Genomic DNA, 16,160 nt, shown 5'->3' on the forward strand with positions numbered 1-16,160 from the left:
AATAATATCCTAATGGTTATGTAGAATTATTTTGTCACTTGATCATCATTTTATTAGTTCCTTGTTAAAAAATATTTAAACAAAGTAACCATTCTCCTGAAATATGAGGTACTAAATGCCTTTTCCCCCCTTTATAGCTCTTTATTATGTACAAGGTCAGGTCTCACTTTGAAGCAATGTTCTGTTTGACAAATGAAGAGGTAACTATACTGAATATTTAGTGAAGTGCAGCATGATGTGCTGCCAGAACGTAAGGCTGATAATGTAGATTGAGAGTTGCCAAAACAGGTTACCTGCTGCTCTGCATAACTTCATGTCTACAGCTCGTGGTTTGTTTTTGAGAAGCCAGTTTAAACACAAAATGAACCAGAACTGAAAGACAACAACTTGTAATGTCATTGGTCGAAACTGGGAAAATATTAAGTGAAAAGTAGCCTAAAATCCAAGGAAAGAAATGCAAGGAAAGTGCTGGTTTCTTGACAAACTGCTTTGTGTGTGTGCGTGTTTGCAGGTGTTTCTGTGTGGAGTGTGTAGATCTATTGGTAGGAGCTGGCTCAGCAGCGGCGGCCATCAAAGAAGACCCCTGGAACTGTTACATGTGTGGACCACGGAACATCTACGGTTTACTGCGACGACGTGACGACTGGCCCTGCAGACTACAGCACTTCTTTGCCAACAACCACGAACAGGAATTTGTACGTCTTCTTTTCTGTATTTATGACATGTATTAAATGATGATGATAATTGTTATAAAAGTATGTCATCTTGAATGCTCAGTGGTTAGAACCATCACCTCACAGCTAGAAGACCCTGGGTTCATGTCTTGGCCTGGCCCTGGGATCTTTATGTGTGAAGTTTACAAGTTCACCCTGTGCATGTGTGGGTTCTCACTGGGTTCTTCAACAGTCCAAAAATATGCATTATCTTTACACTGCTTAATCCTCATTAGGGTCGTGAGTGGACTGGAGCCTGGACAGGCCACCAGTCTATCACAGGGTTACACAGTGAGGCAAACAGTCGAACTCACATTCGCACCTACGAACAATTTAGAATCACATATTTACTCCGCATGTTTTTGGACTGTGGGGAAAGCTAAAGAACCCAGAGAAAACCCACACATGCACAAGGAGGACATGTAAACTCCACACAGCAGGGTCACAGGCCCAGGCCAGGATGTGAACCAGGATTTTCTAGTCCCAAGGCAACAGTGCTAACCGCCGATCCACTGTGCAGCCCTGTCCAAAAACATGCTGGGGTTAATTGATGATTCTAAATTGCCTGTAGGTATGAGTGTGCTTGATTGTCTCTATGTGTAGCCCTGTGATAGACTGGTGACCTGTCCGGGGTGTCCTCTGCCTTAAACCTAAGTCAGTTAGGATAGACTCTAGCCCCCCCACGACCCTACAGAATATTTAGTGGTGTATAGATAATGGATGGCTGGGTGGCTTTCACAGAACCTTTTATATTGTTGTATAAGTTTGCATTTTGTTGATTTTTGAAGTGGCACACAAATACAATACCTGAGTGAAACACACATCCTAAATGTTACTGTCAATTTCTAGCTTAGCCCCTGCTAGACCCATGTTCTTAAGGCACAAGGGTCTAGGCATGCTCGACAGGGAGGGAGGCGGGCTAAAAGGTTGTCTATCAAATCACTCTGCAGCAATTGGGTAGGTATACAACCAATCAGCGCAACGAATAGACTCCTAGAGCGCCGGAAATCAGAGGATGCGGGAGTTCGGTGAAGCCTTATTTATACAGTCAATGGGTGAAGCTCAAGTATATTACAGACATGTTAACAGAAAGATTATTCAGAGTCGGTGCTAATGGAGCTCAACGACTGTTGTCGTTTTTGTTGTCGACCCTGGCAGAGAATTAAATTCGTTGCCGTGGGTTGTCTAGCACGGCCAGGCTAGTTGTTTCCGGTTGTTTCTGTCAGAATCGTCGCGCCTCTGTCGTCACTTAGTTACGTCCGCCTTCTGACTCTACACTTCATGGTGATTCGTCCGGCCAGTTTTAGGAGAATCCAGCCTCGAGATTTATGGAGGGTAACTAGACCCACCCTGGCAGAGAATTAAATTCGTTGCTGTGGGTTGTCTAGCGCGGTTAGGCTAGTCAATTTCATTAACTCATTTCAAATAAAAAATCAGGTTTTCACTCTTGAAGTATTTCATAGTAGCTTGAGATTTCTCCTTTAGATGATTCACCTAGTGCAGGTGAAGCCTCTTGTATTAGTGCTGGACATTGGCATCCAGAATTTGATTATATTTAGTGGAATCCATTGTTCTAACTGACCTTGCAGTGTTTTTACTGACATTGGCTCCCACACAACGAAAAAATCTGAATATTTCCACCTCCGTGCTGAGCAGTTAGCAAGATCTTTGTTTCATCAACTGCTGCTGCATTGGTGACTGTAGGCAAATAATTTTTCACTTTTTCCAAAATGACTGGGTTATTCAGATGTTTCTGTACATATGTCAGACACTGACTTTTGTGATGAGGTTGCAGGCTTTCCAGATCTTGACTTCCACTGTTCCTTTAAGTGCCTTTTTTAATGACAGTGTAAACTTCAAGATAGAAATGCTTTATTATTTGTCAATGTCTTCCACTCTATTGTATTCATAAACTGCCTTAATATCAGATTGTGATTCAGTTGCTTAAAGGAGCCTGTGGTTGCTGAAAGTAAACTTAGAGAATTTACCATCTTTGAAAAATTTTATGAAAATGCATACTTTACCTCACAAGTCTTAACAGATGAATTAAGTTCTGATTGTTCTACAAGTGGACATGCCATTAAATTGTTGTTTAATTTTTTAAAATAATTTTAAATTTATGAAATAATGGCTATTTATTACTTTTCATTTCTAAAATCAACAAAATGTCTTGTTTTCCACAAACTTTGCATACACCCAGTTTATAATGTGCACATGGTTCCTCGGTATTATTATAATGCATTTGCATTGTGAACTACATTAACACAGATAGAATCCACATAATCTGGGAACCTGAATTGTGTCACTAAAATAATAATAAAAAAAATTATGTTTAAAAATATTTATTGAATACATTGATATGTGATAACAAAAACAGTATTGCAGTACAGAGAGAAAGGAAACATTTACCAAATATTTCTCAGCAGGAATCACTATGTCACTGGGAACATTATTATTATACTATGTGACTACCAACCCCTCAACCCCCAGAGTGGCTCATTAAACCTGCTATAGAATGGCAATTTAAAAGCATATACTTTTATACAATACCTCTGTTTCATCTTAACAGCAATCCACAGGGCTCAGTCATTTCAGTTCAGTCCGGAGTCCACGCTGTATGACATTGAGATTTAGTCAATTTTATGTCCATATGTTTTTAGTATTTTACTGACTTAGTCTTTTAATATTTTCATGCTATCCAAGTTTCCTGTTATGTGCCCACATCTTTTAGTTTCTTCTTTGGCTATATTTTAAATGAGGACTCTGTACCTCAGTGTACCCCAAGTTTAAATCCAGGTTGAATTAATGAATATATTTGGATTCTACATCTTATCTGCTATCATGATCTTACCAAGACTTTGAGAAATACAGCAGAGTTCAATGGGAAACATGAAAATGTGAGGTTGAGTGTAGTTTAAGCTCTAGGCTTTGTCAGTTCTTTATTGTCCATAAAGGCTAATACACTTCTCAAAACACTTCTAATTTTCTTTTCATCAGTGTCTCCTCCTCCTCTTGACTCTTTCTCAGGAACCAGCCAAGTTGTATCCTCCAGTTGCAGCAGAGAAGAGGGAACCAATTAGAGTCCTGTCCCTGTTTGATGGCATTGCCACAGGTATGTATGTTTAGGGCTGCAGCTAATTATTTATCGATAAAATGTGATTATCAGACAATGTTAGTTGGTCAGTTAGTTGGTCCGGTACTTCGATCCAGACTACTTGGCATGCTCTAAAATTTTGTACAGATTTATACCTCAGAAAATCAGTCCCTCTGACTTTTCCTTTTGTGCCACAATGAGGCTCACATTCATGTTTTTCAGTAAAATGTCTCCAGAACTAATGGATGGATTTCCATAAAACTTGATATAAACACTTTTTCTTCCTCAGGACAAGTTGTTTTGAATTTGCTGATCCCTTAATATTTCATCTATCACTATCAATCTGATTCCAGTACTGTGGTTTCTATTCATTAAATTTGTGTAATAATCACACTGTGGGAAATTGAACAAGGTTTGGATGTATGTTCTAAGATTGCAATGACCAGCTCACCACTGGGACAATTCTAATGTTGAATAAAAACATTTAAGGAGAATTTCATAACAGTCGGAAAGAGTTGTCAGTATGGATGATTTAGGCAGTGAAAGCTCCCATATGTGTAGTGACAAAAATTTGTGTTTATGTCCTCTGTTCAGGTCTGCTGGTGCTGAAAGATTTGGGCATCCAGGTCGACAAGTATGTTGCATCTGAAGTGTGTGAAGACTCCATCACTGTTGGCATGGTTCGACACCATGGACGCATCATGTACGTGGGAGATGTACGTAACGTAACTCGCAAACATGTAAGTGAAATACTCATCTTTGCACCTACAATTCAAAACACAATAAATAATCATCTGTAAGATTTGAGGACATTCTCACCTTCAGTTTGTATTCTGTATTTACAGCATTTTTTTTTATAACATACAATTTGCATCTTTGGCAAATATCTGTCCCTGCTCACACATAAAGAAGCAAAGATGTCACTTATAAATGACCTGGACCATCAAACTTGTTGTCTTTCCTTTGTGTGTAACTTGCCAACTTGTGTTTTGACTATCAGATTGAAGAGTGGGGACCATTTGACCTGGTGATAGGAGGAAGCCCCTGCAACGACCTCTCTATCGTCAACCCTGCAAGAAAAGGCCTTTATGGTAAGAAGTGGTCTTTCGTCACTGAAAGACAACGCAGATTTTCTGTTAGAAATAAGGTTGACAAACGCAGTCAGGTCCATAAATACTTGGACATTGACACAATTTTCAGCATTTCAGCTCTGTACACCACTACAATGAGTTTGAAATGAAACAATCGCAATGTGCTTTAGGTGAAGACCTTCAGTTTTAATGTGAGGGGATTTACATTCAAATGAAGTGAATGGTGTAGTAATTACAACACATTTTGTATGTGCCCTTCACCCTTTTAAGGGACCCAAAGCTATTGGACAAACTAACATATTCATAAGTAAAATTGTCACATTTTATATTTGGTTGCAAATCCTTTGCAGGCAATGACAGCCTAAAGTCTGGAACCCATAGACATCACCAGACGCTGGGTTTGATCCCTGGTGTTGCTATGCCAGGCCTCTACTGCTGCTGTCTTCACTTCCTGCTTGTTCTTGGGGCATTTTCCCCTTCGGTTTTGTCTTCAGCAAGTAAACTATTAAAGATTAACTAACGATTATACTTACTGAGTGTAAATTTGTGATTGGTAACGGGTTCTATGTAAATATGTATTTTCTATTCTTGTGGGTGTGTTTGGGCGTTTACCTCTCATTTGGTATTGCCAGATAGGCACACAGTATTTAAGTTAGTGGATAGAAGTGCCACGGAGTTCTTTTTACTTGGTTGGAGGAACATGCCAGCATATTGTCTGGCATTATGGTGTACAAACAACAATAAAAAGAAAAAACAGATTTGAATCTTCTCTGATTCCGTGGTTTCTCCATTGGTTGTCTCGGCCGCTTTGGCAAGTTGACAACCACACTTGTTTTCTGTGGTCTTCCGGGTCTTTTGGCGTTGCTGAGCTCACCAGTACTTTTTTCTTTTTTTAAGAATGTAGCAAAGAGTTGATTTGGCCACAGCTAATGTTTTTGCTATCTCTCTGATGGGTTTATTTCAATTTTTTTTGATGGCTTGCTTCACTGATAGTGACAACTCTTTGGACTTCACATTGAGAGTTGATCTCACCAGATTAAAACACAAAAAATACCACACTTGAAATGAACTTTAGACCTTTTATATGCTCCTTGTAAATGAAATAATGAGGGAATAGCACATCTGGTCATGGAACTGCTGATCAGCCACTTGTCCAATTACTTGTGGTCCCTTAAAAAGGTGGAGGGCACATATAAAATGTGTTATAATTCCTACACCGTTTATCTGATCAAATCTAAATCCCTTCAAATTGAAACTGAAAATGGACACTAAAAGCACATCTTGATTATTTTATGTTAAATCCATTGTGGTAGTGTATGGAGCCACAATGCTGAAAATCGTGTCAATGTCTGAATGTTTATGGACCTGGCTGGAGAAGAACTTGATGTTCATGTGAAATGCAGGCTGAACTTTCTTTGTCCTCCCACAGAGGGAACTGGTCGGTTGTTTTTCGAGTTTTACCGTCTGCTGCACGAGGCTCGGCCAAAACCGGGTGATGAGCGTCCGTTCTTCTGGCTGTTTGAAAACGTGGTCGCTATGGGAGTCAGTGACAAACGAGACATCTCCCGCTTTTTAGAGGTAGAACAAACAAGCTCACAAACACTGTTCACACTGCAGTGTAAACACACCCAGACTTTTTTTTTGACTCAAATTTTGGTTCATGTCAATCTGCTATATTTCTTGTCTCATGTAGTCAGATCCCCACAATGCTGTCAGCAGTGGAGAATAGTCTGGATGATCACAAGTGTCTCTGACTTTGCAGAGCCAAGGCTGCAGTGACATTGTCTCTGCAAATTAGTGACAGAAGAACTATTTACGTTAAAAAAAAAAAGCTTTATGCAGAGAGATTAGCACAGACATTAAAATGTCTAATAACCAGTAAACCAAGTAGAGTTGTTTTATTGCATGTTCCAGATCTCAGAAAAATACTTTTCTGCATGCAGGTTGCTGCTTAGAGGGTGTTGTTTCCTGTAGCAAAGAGTATTTTGAAATTGATATCACACAAGTAGTGGGAATGGAGGAGAAAGCCATGTGTAATGTGAGACAGAAATGAGCTACATTCAGTGAGTCAGACTAGAGTTCACACCCTCCACCTCCATTGTAGAGATTTGGGGAGGCAAGTTATATATACCAGGCTATGTCAATGCTTAAGTCACAAGCTCTATACAGCTTTAAAAAAGGAAGCAACATTTAGCTTATGATCGGATTGATAATTTACCAACTCCAGCCTGAACACAAAGCTACCTATAGCTTCACACACAAATGTTCCCGCATAGAGCTAATGCAGCAAGAAAAATGGCAATATAGCACATTATCCTGATTTTCTGTATTGTAATTGTTTATTTTTGACTTTTCTGTGCACATGGCTCCCCGGTCCAAATCCCGGCCTGAGCCTGGGATCTTTCTGCATGGAGTTTGCATGTTCTCCCTGTGCATGCATGGGTTTTCTCCGGGTACTCCGGCTTCCTCCCACAGTCCAAAAATATGCTGAAGTTAATTGATGACTCTAAATTGCCCATAGGTGTGAATGTGAGTGTGATTGTTTGTCTATATATGTAGCCCTGCGACAGACTGGCGACCTGTCCAGGGTGTCCCCTGCCTTCGCCCGAGTCAGCTGGGATAGGCTCCAGCACCCCCGCGACCCTAGTGAGAACAAAGCGGTGTATAGAGAATGGATGGATGGATGGATGTGCACATGGCATAGGTTTCCTATCTGAAAGTTGTTTTGCCTGCTTGGTAGACAGCATGTTGATCATTTCAGCCTTTAGAAAGAACCTCTATGGCAAATAAACTATGACAAAAATACACTTTTAGCTAATGACAGAAAAACATTTGAAATAAAACATCATGAATAACTCATCAAGGCCACAGTACAGTTTGATAAAGTACTTAAGATTTTCACAATAAATTAACTACGAAGTAATCCTACTGCTTCCTCTGAAGTGTAATCCCGTGATGATTGACGCCAAGGAAGTCTCTGCTGCCCACCGCGCTCGCTATTTCTGGGGAAACCTGCCAGGCATGTCAAGGTGAAACATACACAAACACATACAATTCTAGGATTAGTTCGCTTCCTACTGATCTATTTTGAAATACAACTTTTAATGAACGCTATGGTTTTCTTTCTGTACCTTTTGTTTCCCGCAGACCTCTGACACCAATGGCGAATGACAAGCTGGACCTACAAGAGTGCCTCGAGCATGGCCGTACAGCCAAGGTATCCACTTCTGTGAGTGTGTATGTTTGTCTTTGTATATGAGTGAGTGTGTTTGTATAATTATATGGTATGTAACCCTTTTACTAGTTGAACATAAAAAGGAGTGTTTACACAAGTCTGGAAACTAAAGGCAAATATATATACTAAAATATTTTAGTTCTATATGATGATAGAAAACTTTTGTCCTTTTACAAGCAAGAGGAGGTGTCAGTCAGTTCATTAAAATGTAATCTTTTGGTAATCATCAGTTAAGTGTGTATGAGAATACGCATTAAACTGATGATTATTAACTGATGATCATATTATGTATAAGAATCAATTTAGGATTAAAAAAGGATGTATGTGTTTGTTTGTATCTGTCTGTGGTTGTGTGTGTTTGGTTCTGGATGATAATTCCAGTTTGAGAAGTTGCGTACGATAACGACACGCTCCAACTCTGTGAAGCAGGGGAAAGATGAGCATTTCCCCGTCTACATGGACAATAAGGAGGACATCCTCTGGTGTACTGAGATGGAAAGGTACTGTGCCGTTTCTGTGTTTGTTATGTGTTTCTACTTGTTGTGATGAAAAAAGTTACAAATATCAATCCCAGCTCCTGCATATCAGCATTTGTTTGTCTGGATTATATTTGCATTTCTAATCTGCTTCTGTTTGAATGAAATTGTAATAGTGATAACTTAATATAGCTGAAGTGATTAGAGAACTATTTGTTAATTTTATTCCTGTTTGTTTTGTCTGATTGTCCAAACCCTTCCATAATTCTTAATTTGATAAAATGAAATTTTTGATAAACTAAAATTTTATAGCACTACACAAACATACAGACATTAGGTAAATAACTAAATCCATATCATCATCATCTTTGAAAATATCTGCTCTAAGCTCTTCATCAAAGTTTACAAATGGTCCCCTTGCACCGTTTTTAAAACTTGGAATACACAACACTGCTGCTTCATCATTCTGTTCACTCTCATGTTAATGTTTCTGTGGGGAGCTCAGGACAGTGGCTTTTTAATGAAGGATTTGACTGCAACTGATAAACTGTGACTCTTTGTGACAGCCCATCTATCTAAGGTGAAGACAAGAATACAGTGTGACTTATTTTTAGGTCCTGATTGATTCTGTCTCCATATCTGGATTGTTTTACACTTAAATAGTTATAGTTTATGAAGTTACTGCTGCTGTGGTATGCTTAAAGAAATGCTTTAGATTGATGCTACAGGTATTTGGTAAACTCAGAAGTCCAGATCAGCCACATTTTTCATTGCTCTTTCCTTCTTTTGTCTGCAAAATATGACACAGTGATGACTGCCCAAAATGATGTTTTGAGATTGGAGTTCAGAAATCAACAATCAGTTATTAAATTGCTGATTAACTTTCTTTCAAAAATCTAGAAAACTGACTGACAATGTCGACAATTTATTCATTCAGTTTCTAAAAAAATTAAATCTGGTGCTTTTCAGGGTGTTTGGTTTCCCCGTCCACTACACCGATGTGTCCAACATGAGTCGTCTGGCCAGGCAAAGGCTGCTGGGACGTTCATGGAGCGTCCCCGTCATCAGGCACCTCTTCGCCCCGCTCAAGGAATACTTTGCCTGCAACTAGTCACACACCAACTCTCTCTCTCACACCCTCACAGACACACACTGATAACTGCAGACAGTATACAGCTAGTACATGAAGGTTGGCTGATGCAGACTGACACGAATGACCGGACATGCATACATAAACACACACATAAACACACACACACTCACACACACATTGTAAAGAACTCTGCTTCCCTAGATTCCATGTAGACCACTGGCTGACCTTAGTCCCCTGGTGCTACCTTGCTGACTTACACACACACAGACACAAAAACGCGCAGGTGCAGGGTTTCTGTACTGTAAATCTTCATACACAAACTTCCTGTCCGACCTTGAAACTGATGTCTTTTCGCTTTACTGTGTCGTATCAGCTGGAGTTCAAACCTCCAGGGGGCGCTGAACTAACAAAGCTGCCCTGACTTTCTGTTTTATTATCTCTCTGAATACATCAACACACCAATGAATCCCTCTGTACCATAACACTTAACTGTATTCATATGTAGTGACAGTGCTGCTGGTGTGTTACAGTGCAGTGAACACAAATATGTACAAAAACACATACACACACCAGTTAATGCTCGCGGTGCTGGTCAGGCAGTGATTGAGTCCAAATGGTGCCACTTTAATACAACACTTTTACAGTTTTTGGTGCTCTTAAAGACTAAATGGTCATTGGTTGTTTCAGTCGCTGCAGTTTTAGGTCCCTAACTGAGTTAAATCAGACAAATATAAGCGGGTGGAGGCCAAACCAGCAACGAGAGGTGGCCATGAATTTTTTAGATCTGTTCAATGTGCTTGAGTGTGCAGAGGAGTGTCACAGGGTAAAAACTAGGGCAACTGTGCTCAGATAGTATAACATGAGGCCTTTTACTGCAACTAAATCAGATTGTAAGATTGAATGTTTTCTGAAGAGGAGTCGATTTGGTGGGACAAATTATCTTACCAGTTGAGTTCAAACCTCAGTGGACCAAAATCCAGTCGTCTTTAAAGGCACCTGATATGAAATAAAAGAGTAAATTTTGAAGGATGCCACTGCACTTTAAGGTTAAGTGCATGCAAAATACATTTGTTTGTGTACACATATATATGAGGGGCAAAGTCAGAGCATAAAAGTGCATAAAATGAGCACAATGAAAAATACTAGTATTAAAATATTAAATTTAGTTTTAAACAAGCTTGAAACAGTGCAGAATGTTTAAAAAGACTTTCAATAAAAGTACCACCCACAGTGCTGTGTGCGTAATCAGTGTTTAGAGGGCCCTCTAGTGGACAGAGGAAGTAGTGTGCATGACACCCTCTCATGTTGGGATAAAACATTTAATACTAGTCTGTGTTAGATGTAACTGTATTAGAGAAATTGTGAACATAATGAAGACTGCTTTTATACTAAACCACTTACTGACCATTGTTATATATAGAATGTACACGTACTGCTGCGTGTATCCTAGTTGACAGGAACAACATCCACGATAACATCCACTATTTTCTGTGATTTTTGCAATATTTTAGGCATCAAGAGTAGTTCTTTCTATGGCAACTATGCTGTGAAAAACCAGCAGCTTCTTAATAGGGAACAGTATGTACTGGTATGAAAATTGGGATGTTACTCAAAAAACTTTGATGTTTATCTTAAATTGTAATAATACTGTGTTTCTCTTAAATATTTATATCACTTTTCCTGGCAGAGGCTAATGCGAGGTGATAGTCTCAGCTGAAACTAGATGTTACTATTGAATTCTGCAAGAAAAATAAAGACCCCTCTGTGGTAAAACTAGTACCCTGTTGGTCAGGTAGATGTGATAATATTGTACCAGACTGTCTCTTTAAAATTATGAGTGAAAAATAACACTTTTTAAAGCCTGTAGTGCTCATTATGCTGATGAACTGGAGGAAAAATTCAAGTCAAATAATAAAAATGCAGTTATAATGCACTGTGACAATATAGTAGTCTTTAAATGTGCAGTCTTGCCATTCATTTAGTATCTCTTTTTTTTAAATATTTCTGCTCCAGGTATTGAGGTTTAGCAGAAGGCTATATACAAATGATGGACGTAGCCTCCATGTGCAAAAAATGAAACCATTGTGGAAGTGACTTAAGCATTCACTCTTTCTAATAACCAGTCGCGGGCAACTTCGCTGGTCAATGTGAAACTGACTGGGACGAGAGGCTTCAGAACAGTAGTCCACAAACCAGTGGTTGTAGTCATCCATCTTTTATATATAGCCTATGGATGTAACTCAACTTGTAAGATTATTACTGTCTGCAAAGCAGAACGGCCTCTGACACTAAAATATCAGTGGACTTTTCACAAGCTCACTGTCCTCATTGCAGCAGCAGCATTTCATGTACCCCCTTGCAGTGCAGCTTCTCTTGTGCCTCAGTTTTAGTGTTGCCCTTTCTTGCCGGTGGAAAAGTGGAAGTCCTCCAGCAGTCATGCTCCCACCCTGCTCCATATGGATCTAAAATGTCCTCCAGTTACTGAACTGCAGCGTCATCCATGAAACCAGAGGTAGACCATTACTCTTTAGACACTATGCTGGTTTTCGTACAACTAAAACAGATGGCCCTGTATAAATAGCTAACACTTCTTCAGATATTGCAGATACAACTATACCCCCTGTCTTGGGTGTTTCTCATGCCTTTTCCCCGGTGCATTACGGGATAAACTCAGTTGCTTCATGACTCTGAGTTAGAATAATCATCAAGAAAATGGCGTGATCAATTGTAGTGGATATGTTTCTATTAAGATTTGTACACATACAAACACTATAAGAAACATTTGCGTACCAATGGATGTTTTATTTAAACAGGGCTGTCTTTGGAGAAAACATTTCAGTCTGGTGCTTGTGGTCCTTAGATGACCATCTTTTCCAGGAAGCCTTCCGATCCTCTGACCTTCCTCAGATACCAGCTAACAACTGGACACATGCAGTCAATACGGATACGCTCTATTTCACACACAGACACAGACACAGACACAGACACACACACACACACACACACACACACTGTACATGCACAAACAGTCTTTCAAACCAACAGTAAACCAGCAGGTTCAAAGTATTTTTTTCATCATGTTTACTCTCCGTTTATACAACCAACCTTCAGGTGCTTTTTAAACTCTGCTCTTTTTTACAGTGCTCTTGCAAGTCATACACACACACACACACACACACACACACACATACATTTGCTGGAAACAAGGTGCCGACTTTCATGCTTCTCGTAACTCCTTCGCTACCAAACATGCACACACGCATACATGCACACACACTGTGTTCTTGCCGGCTCCTGTTGCCATCAGGCTTCCCACAGCGCTGCTGGGTGTGACATCATCACCCTCGCGTTGCTTGGTGCTCCCAACCCCCACCCCCACCCCACCCCACCCCACCGTCCTCCCCAGCTGAATACCTTCCAACAACCCCACCCCACCCCAAGGTGCTGCATGTCAGTCAGTCAGTGTAATCTCTGATTCCATGTTAGATTAGGGAGTAATGATAATAATAATAATGGTAATAATAATTACAATAATAATCTGTTATTGTGTGTGTGTACTGTTCCAGGTTGGTGCTCAGTTCAGTTCAGTCTCAGCCTAGAGGGGAGAGAGAGGCTAGAGAAAGCATATATTACAGTTAGTATAGTGACTTGTTCTATTGTACCCAAGAATGCCAGAAGAAATTGTTGAACCGATGAGCTGCACGGCGCTCTCAAACCAGAGATGGGTTGAAATAACACTGGTTGTACTGTTAAAAATTGCTGAAGCAAAATCCCCAGATTTGAACTGCTGAACCAATATGTCTACGTAGATTCTCAGTCATCCAGGTCATATTAATCCTAGCTTCTTCAATAGAAATCAAATGGACTCTTTCAGGTTCTTGAGCCAAGTGATTCTGGTGATCCACGTTTCTAAAGAGTCTCAAGATAAATGTTATACATCAGAAAGTCATTAAAAAAGCAAGAGCAAAAAAAAAAGCTCAACAAAATTTACAAAAATCTTTATACTCTGAACAAAAATGGAAACACAGCATGCAAATGGTCTTCTTTTCTGACAATGAGAAGAAGTTAGTGTTATTTATATCTATTATTTCGATCTCCCTAGAAAAAGGTTCAATTCAGCCAATTGTGTACAAAAAATTCTCGGCTACTGACTCGGCTGGATTACCACAGCCGAGTTGGTGTGGTTTTAAAAGTTAAAACCAGATAGAGTGACCAGTACATAGACACTATTTTCACCAGTGACTGTAAAAGGCCACCTAAAATTGCAGCCGTATTCTATTAACATGATGCCAATAATGACAAGATAAAAATGAGAATGGGCTGCTGGCCTGTCAGGGCCACGCTCTGAATGTCCACAAGAAATCATTACCCCTGCAATGTCCACAACCTTCACCAAGTTCTTCAGGGGAAATGAGAAAATATTCCATAGGCAGCTTCAACATCATCATATTCATTTTTGTGTCACAGATGCGTGGCACTACATAATGAAATTGTGGACACACTTGTAACTGACACGGGGTTTTTATTCTGTGACTCCATGCAAAGGCAAAGGCTGCTGGGAAATAAAGGCTGCTGGGTATCTTTATTTTGACGTGGACGTAGTGATCTCCAAAGCCGTACCCGCTGACCCGAGCGATTCCTTTCCCCGTCAGACGGATCTTCTGGTCCGTCTGGTTGCTTTCTGCCTTCTGTGGTTGAGATGCTGTGTATTGGACCAACAAATACTAATTCACCTATATTAAATGGACAGAATTTAGCTAAATATTACCTGCTGATTTATATTTCTGTTCAGTATATGTTCAGATTTTTTAGAATGGCAATGCCAGTCTGTGGTTTCATCCCCCTACTTTAACCCACACTAAAATATCTCAACAGCTATTGGATTACGGTGAAATTATGTCCAGATATTCATCGTCCTGCGAGTATTTATCTTAATGACTTTTCTTCCAGCACCATGATAAAATTTATATATCTTGAAAACTATTAGAGATGATTTACATATGTTTTGGTACAGTTAGTTATGTTTACCCTATCTAATAATTTGATTTATGGCTACATACTTGTGAAACATTCCCACCATCCTCAGCTGTTCTTTGTGCTAATTAGTCAGTTTTAGTAAACTAACATGCTGAATTAAAATGTGAAACATCATAAGCAGTACCTCCTAAACCTGAGCATTACCTACTTACTGTAGTCATTGTGAGCATGTTAAAATGCTGAAAAAGGACAATGAAATATTACATAATTGTATCCCTTTTCAACTCTATAACACATTGACATGAAACAGTTTGCATTTTTGTTTGTTTTGTTTTGCACAAGTTAAATTGAAATCTTTATACATGATGAAAATGAATGTACAATATAATTTTCAACAAATAAAGTCAAGGAACTCATTGATCAACAAAAAAATGCTATTGCACAGACAAACAAATACAGATTGTAAATCAAAGACATATAGTTTGGAAAACACTGGTTCAGCACAGCAATTTTCAGCTCTTTTCTGTGTTATCCCAACATATCTTTTTGAGAGCAAAGTGTGACAAAAGCATGATGAAAAGAATTGATATTTTTAAATGACGAATGACACGGTGATGATGTTTCTGTTCGCCTATCGACAGCTTTTAGGCTGAGTGATGCGCTGTTTTAAACACTGATACACTTTCAAACCAACACACACAGAACACTGTTATTGACACACTGAGTGAACGACGCTCGGAGACACATGCACAACACCTACAAATACAATGCTGTGGCGCATACAGACACTCATCTCATGGACTAAATGAAAGATGAGCTTTTAGGAAAAGGAGGACGGGGTGGTGTTTCAAAAGGTGCTAAAATTTTATCTGAAAATAAGAAAAATATATTGTTAGGAGTATAAATCAAGTTTGTCTTTACAATGACTGTATTTAAGTTTGTCGTAGTAATGAAAAGGCACTATTATTATTTTACTCTTGTATGAATATGAACTAATTAAAAAGGCATTTTAACTTTGTACTTGAACAATGTAAGAAATGAACCGTGAATAAAAAAAAAAGGACTGTTTCTTGTGATTTAGCCTAAAGGCTCAGTGTTGTCTACCTGTATGTCAGATGTGGGTGTAAAAATCAAGTCAAAGTTCACTTTTGTTCCTTTTTAACTGCACATTCAACTGTTTTTCAGTCTCTGGTGAGCTTTCTGGAATTAGATCTATACAATCATACTCAGCATTCTCCTTATTACAGATTAAATCAGACTCTTAAGGTTTGCAGTGTGATGATGCTGCCAAAGTAATCATTGATAAGCCAGACTGTTACATCCATGCTGTCAGTGTATGTCTGTGTGCTTCATAGTTATGGTGAGTATTATTTTAGATAGTATTTTTTTTATATTGCACAGTGTTTCCTGTGTGTTGAAGAGAAGGAATCTTTTGTTTTGGAAATTTGACAAAAGACTCAGCGATCAGTGTTTTTTTTTTT

At 39.1% G+C, this 16,160-nt stretch overlaps 1 protein-coding gene and 1 long non-coding RNA gene across 7 annotated transcripts in view; one reads left to right on the forward strand and one right to left on the reverse strand.

Annotated features, from left to right (window-relative positions):
- The window catches only part of LOC110955028 (DNA (cytosine-5)-methyltransferase 3A-like), a 76,683-nt gene extending 60,928 nt beyond the window's left edge, over nt 1–15,755 (forward strand). For 3 of the 6 annotated variants that reach the window (XM_022199836.2, XM_022199840.2, XM_022199837.2), the window contains 9 exons: nt 512–695; nt 3,741–3,825; nt 4,402–4,547; nt 4,808–4,898; nt 6,328–6,476; nt 7,842–7,927; nt 8,046–8,127; nt 8,515–8,633; nt 9,579–15,755. In XM_022199836.2, coding sequence (XP_022055528.1) covers nt 512–695; nt 3,741–3,825; nt 4,402–4,547; nt 4,808–4,898; nt 6,328–6,476; nt 7,842–7,927; nt 8,046–8,127; nt 8,515–8,633; nt 9,579–9,720 — 1,084 coding nt within the window. In that variant the 3' untranslated portion in view covers nt 9,721–15,755. The remainder of the gene's footprint in view (nt 1–511; nt 696–3,740; nt 3,826–4,401; nt 4,548–4,807; nt 4,899–6,327; nt 6,477–7,841; nt 7,928–8,045; nt 8,128–8,514; nt 8,634–9,578) is intronic. The other 3 variants (XM_022199838.2, XM_051960906.1, XM_022199839.2) reach the window with 2 other exon arrangements.
- The window catches only part of LOC127537755 (uncharacterized), a 329,554-nt gene that overhangs the window by 9,007 nt on the left and 304,387 nt on the right, over nt 1–16,160 (reverse strand). The gene's annotated exons all lie outside the window — the stretch shown is intronic.

Source organism: Acanthochromis polyacanthus, chromosome 16 (assembly GCF_021347895.1).
Source record: "Acanthochromis polyacanthus isolate Apoly-LR-REF ecotype Palm Island chromosome 16, KAUST_Apoly_ChrSc, whole genome shotgun sequence".
In the NCBI taxonomy this organism is placed as follows: Eukaryota; Metazoa; Chordata; class Actinopteri; family Pomacentridae; genus Acanthochromis; species Acanthochromis polyacanthus.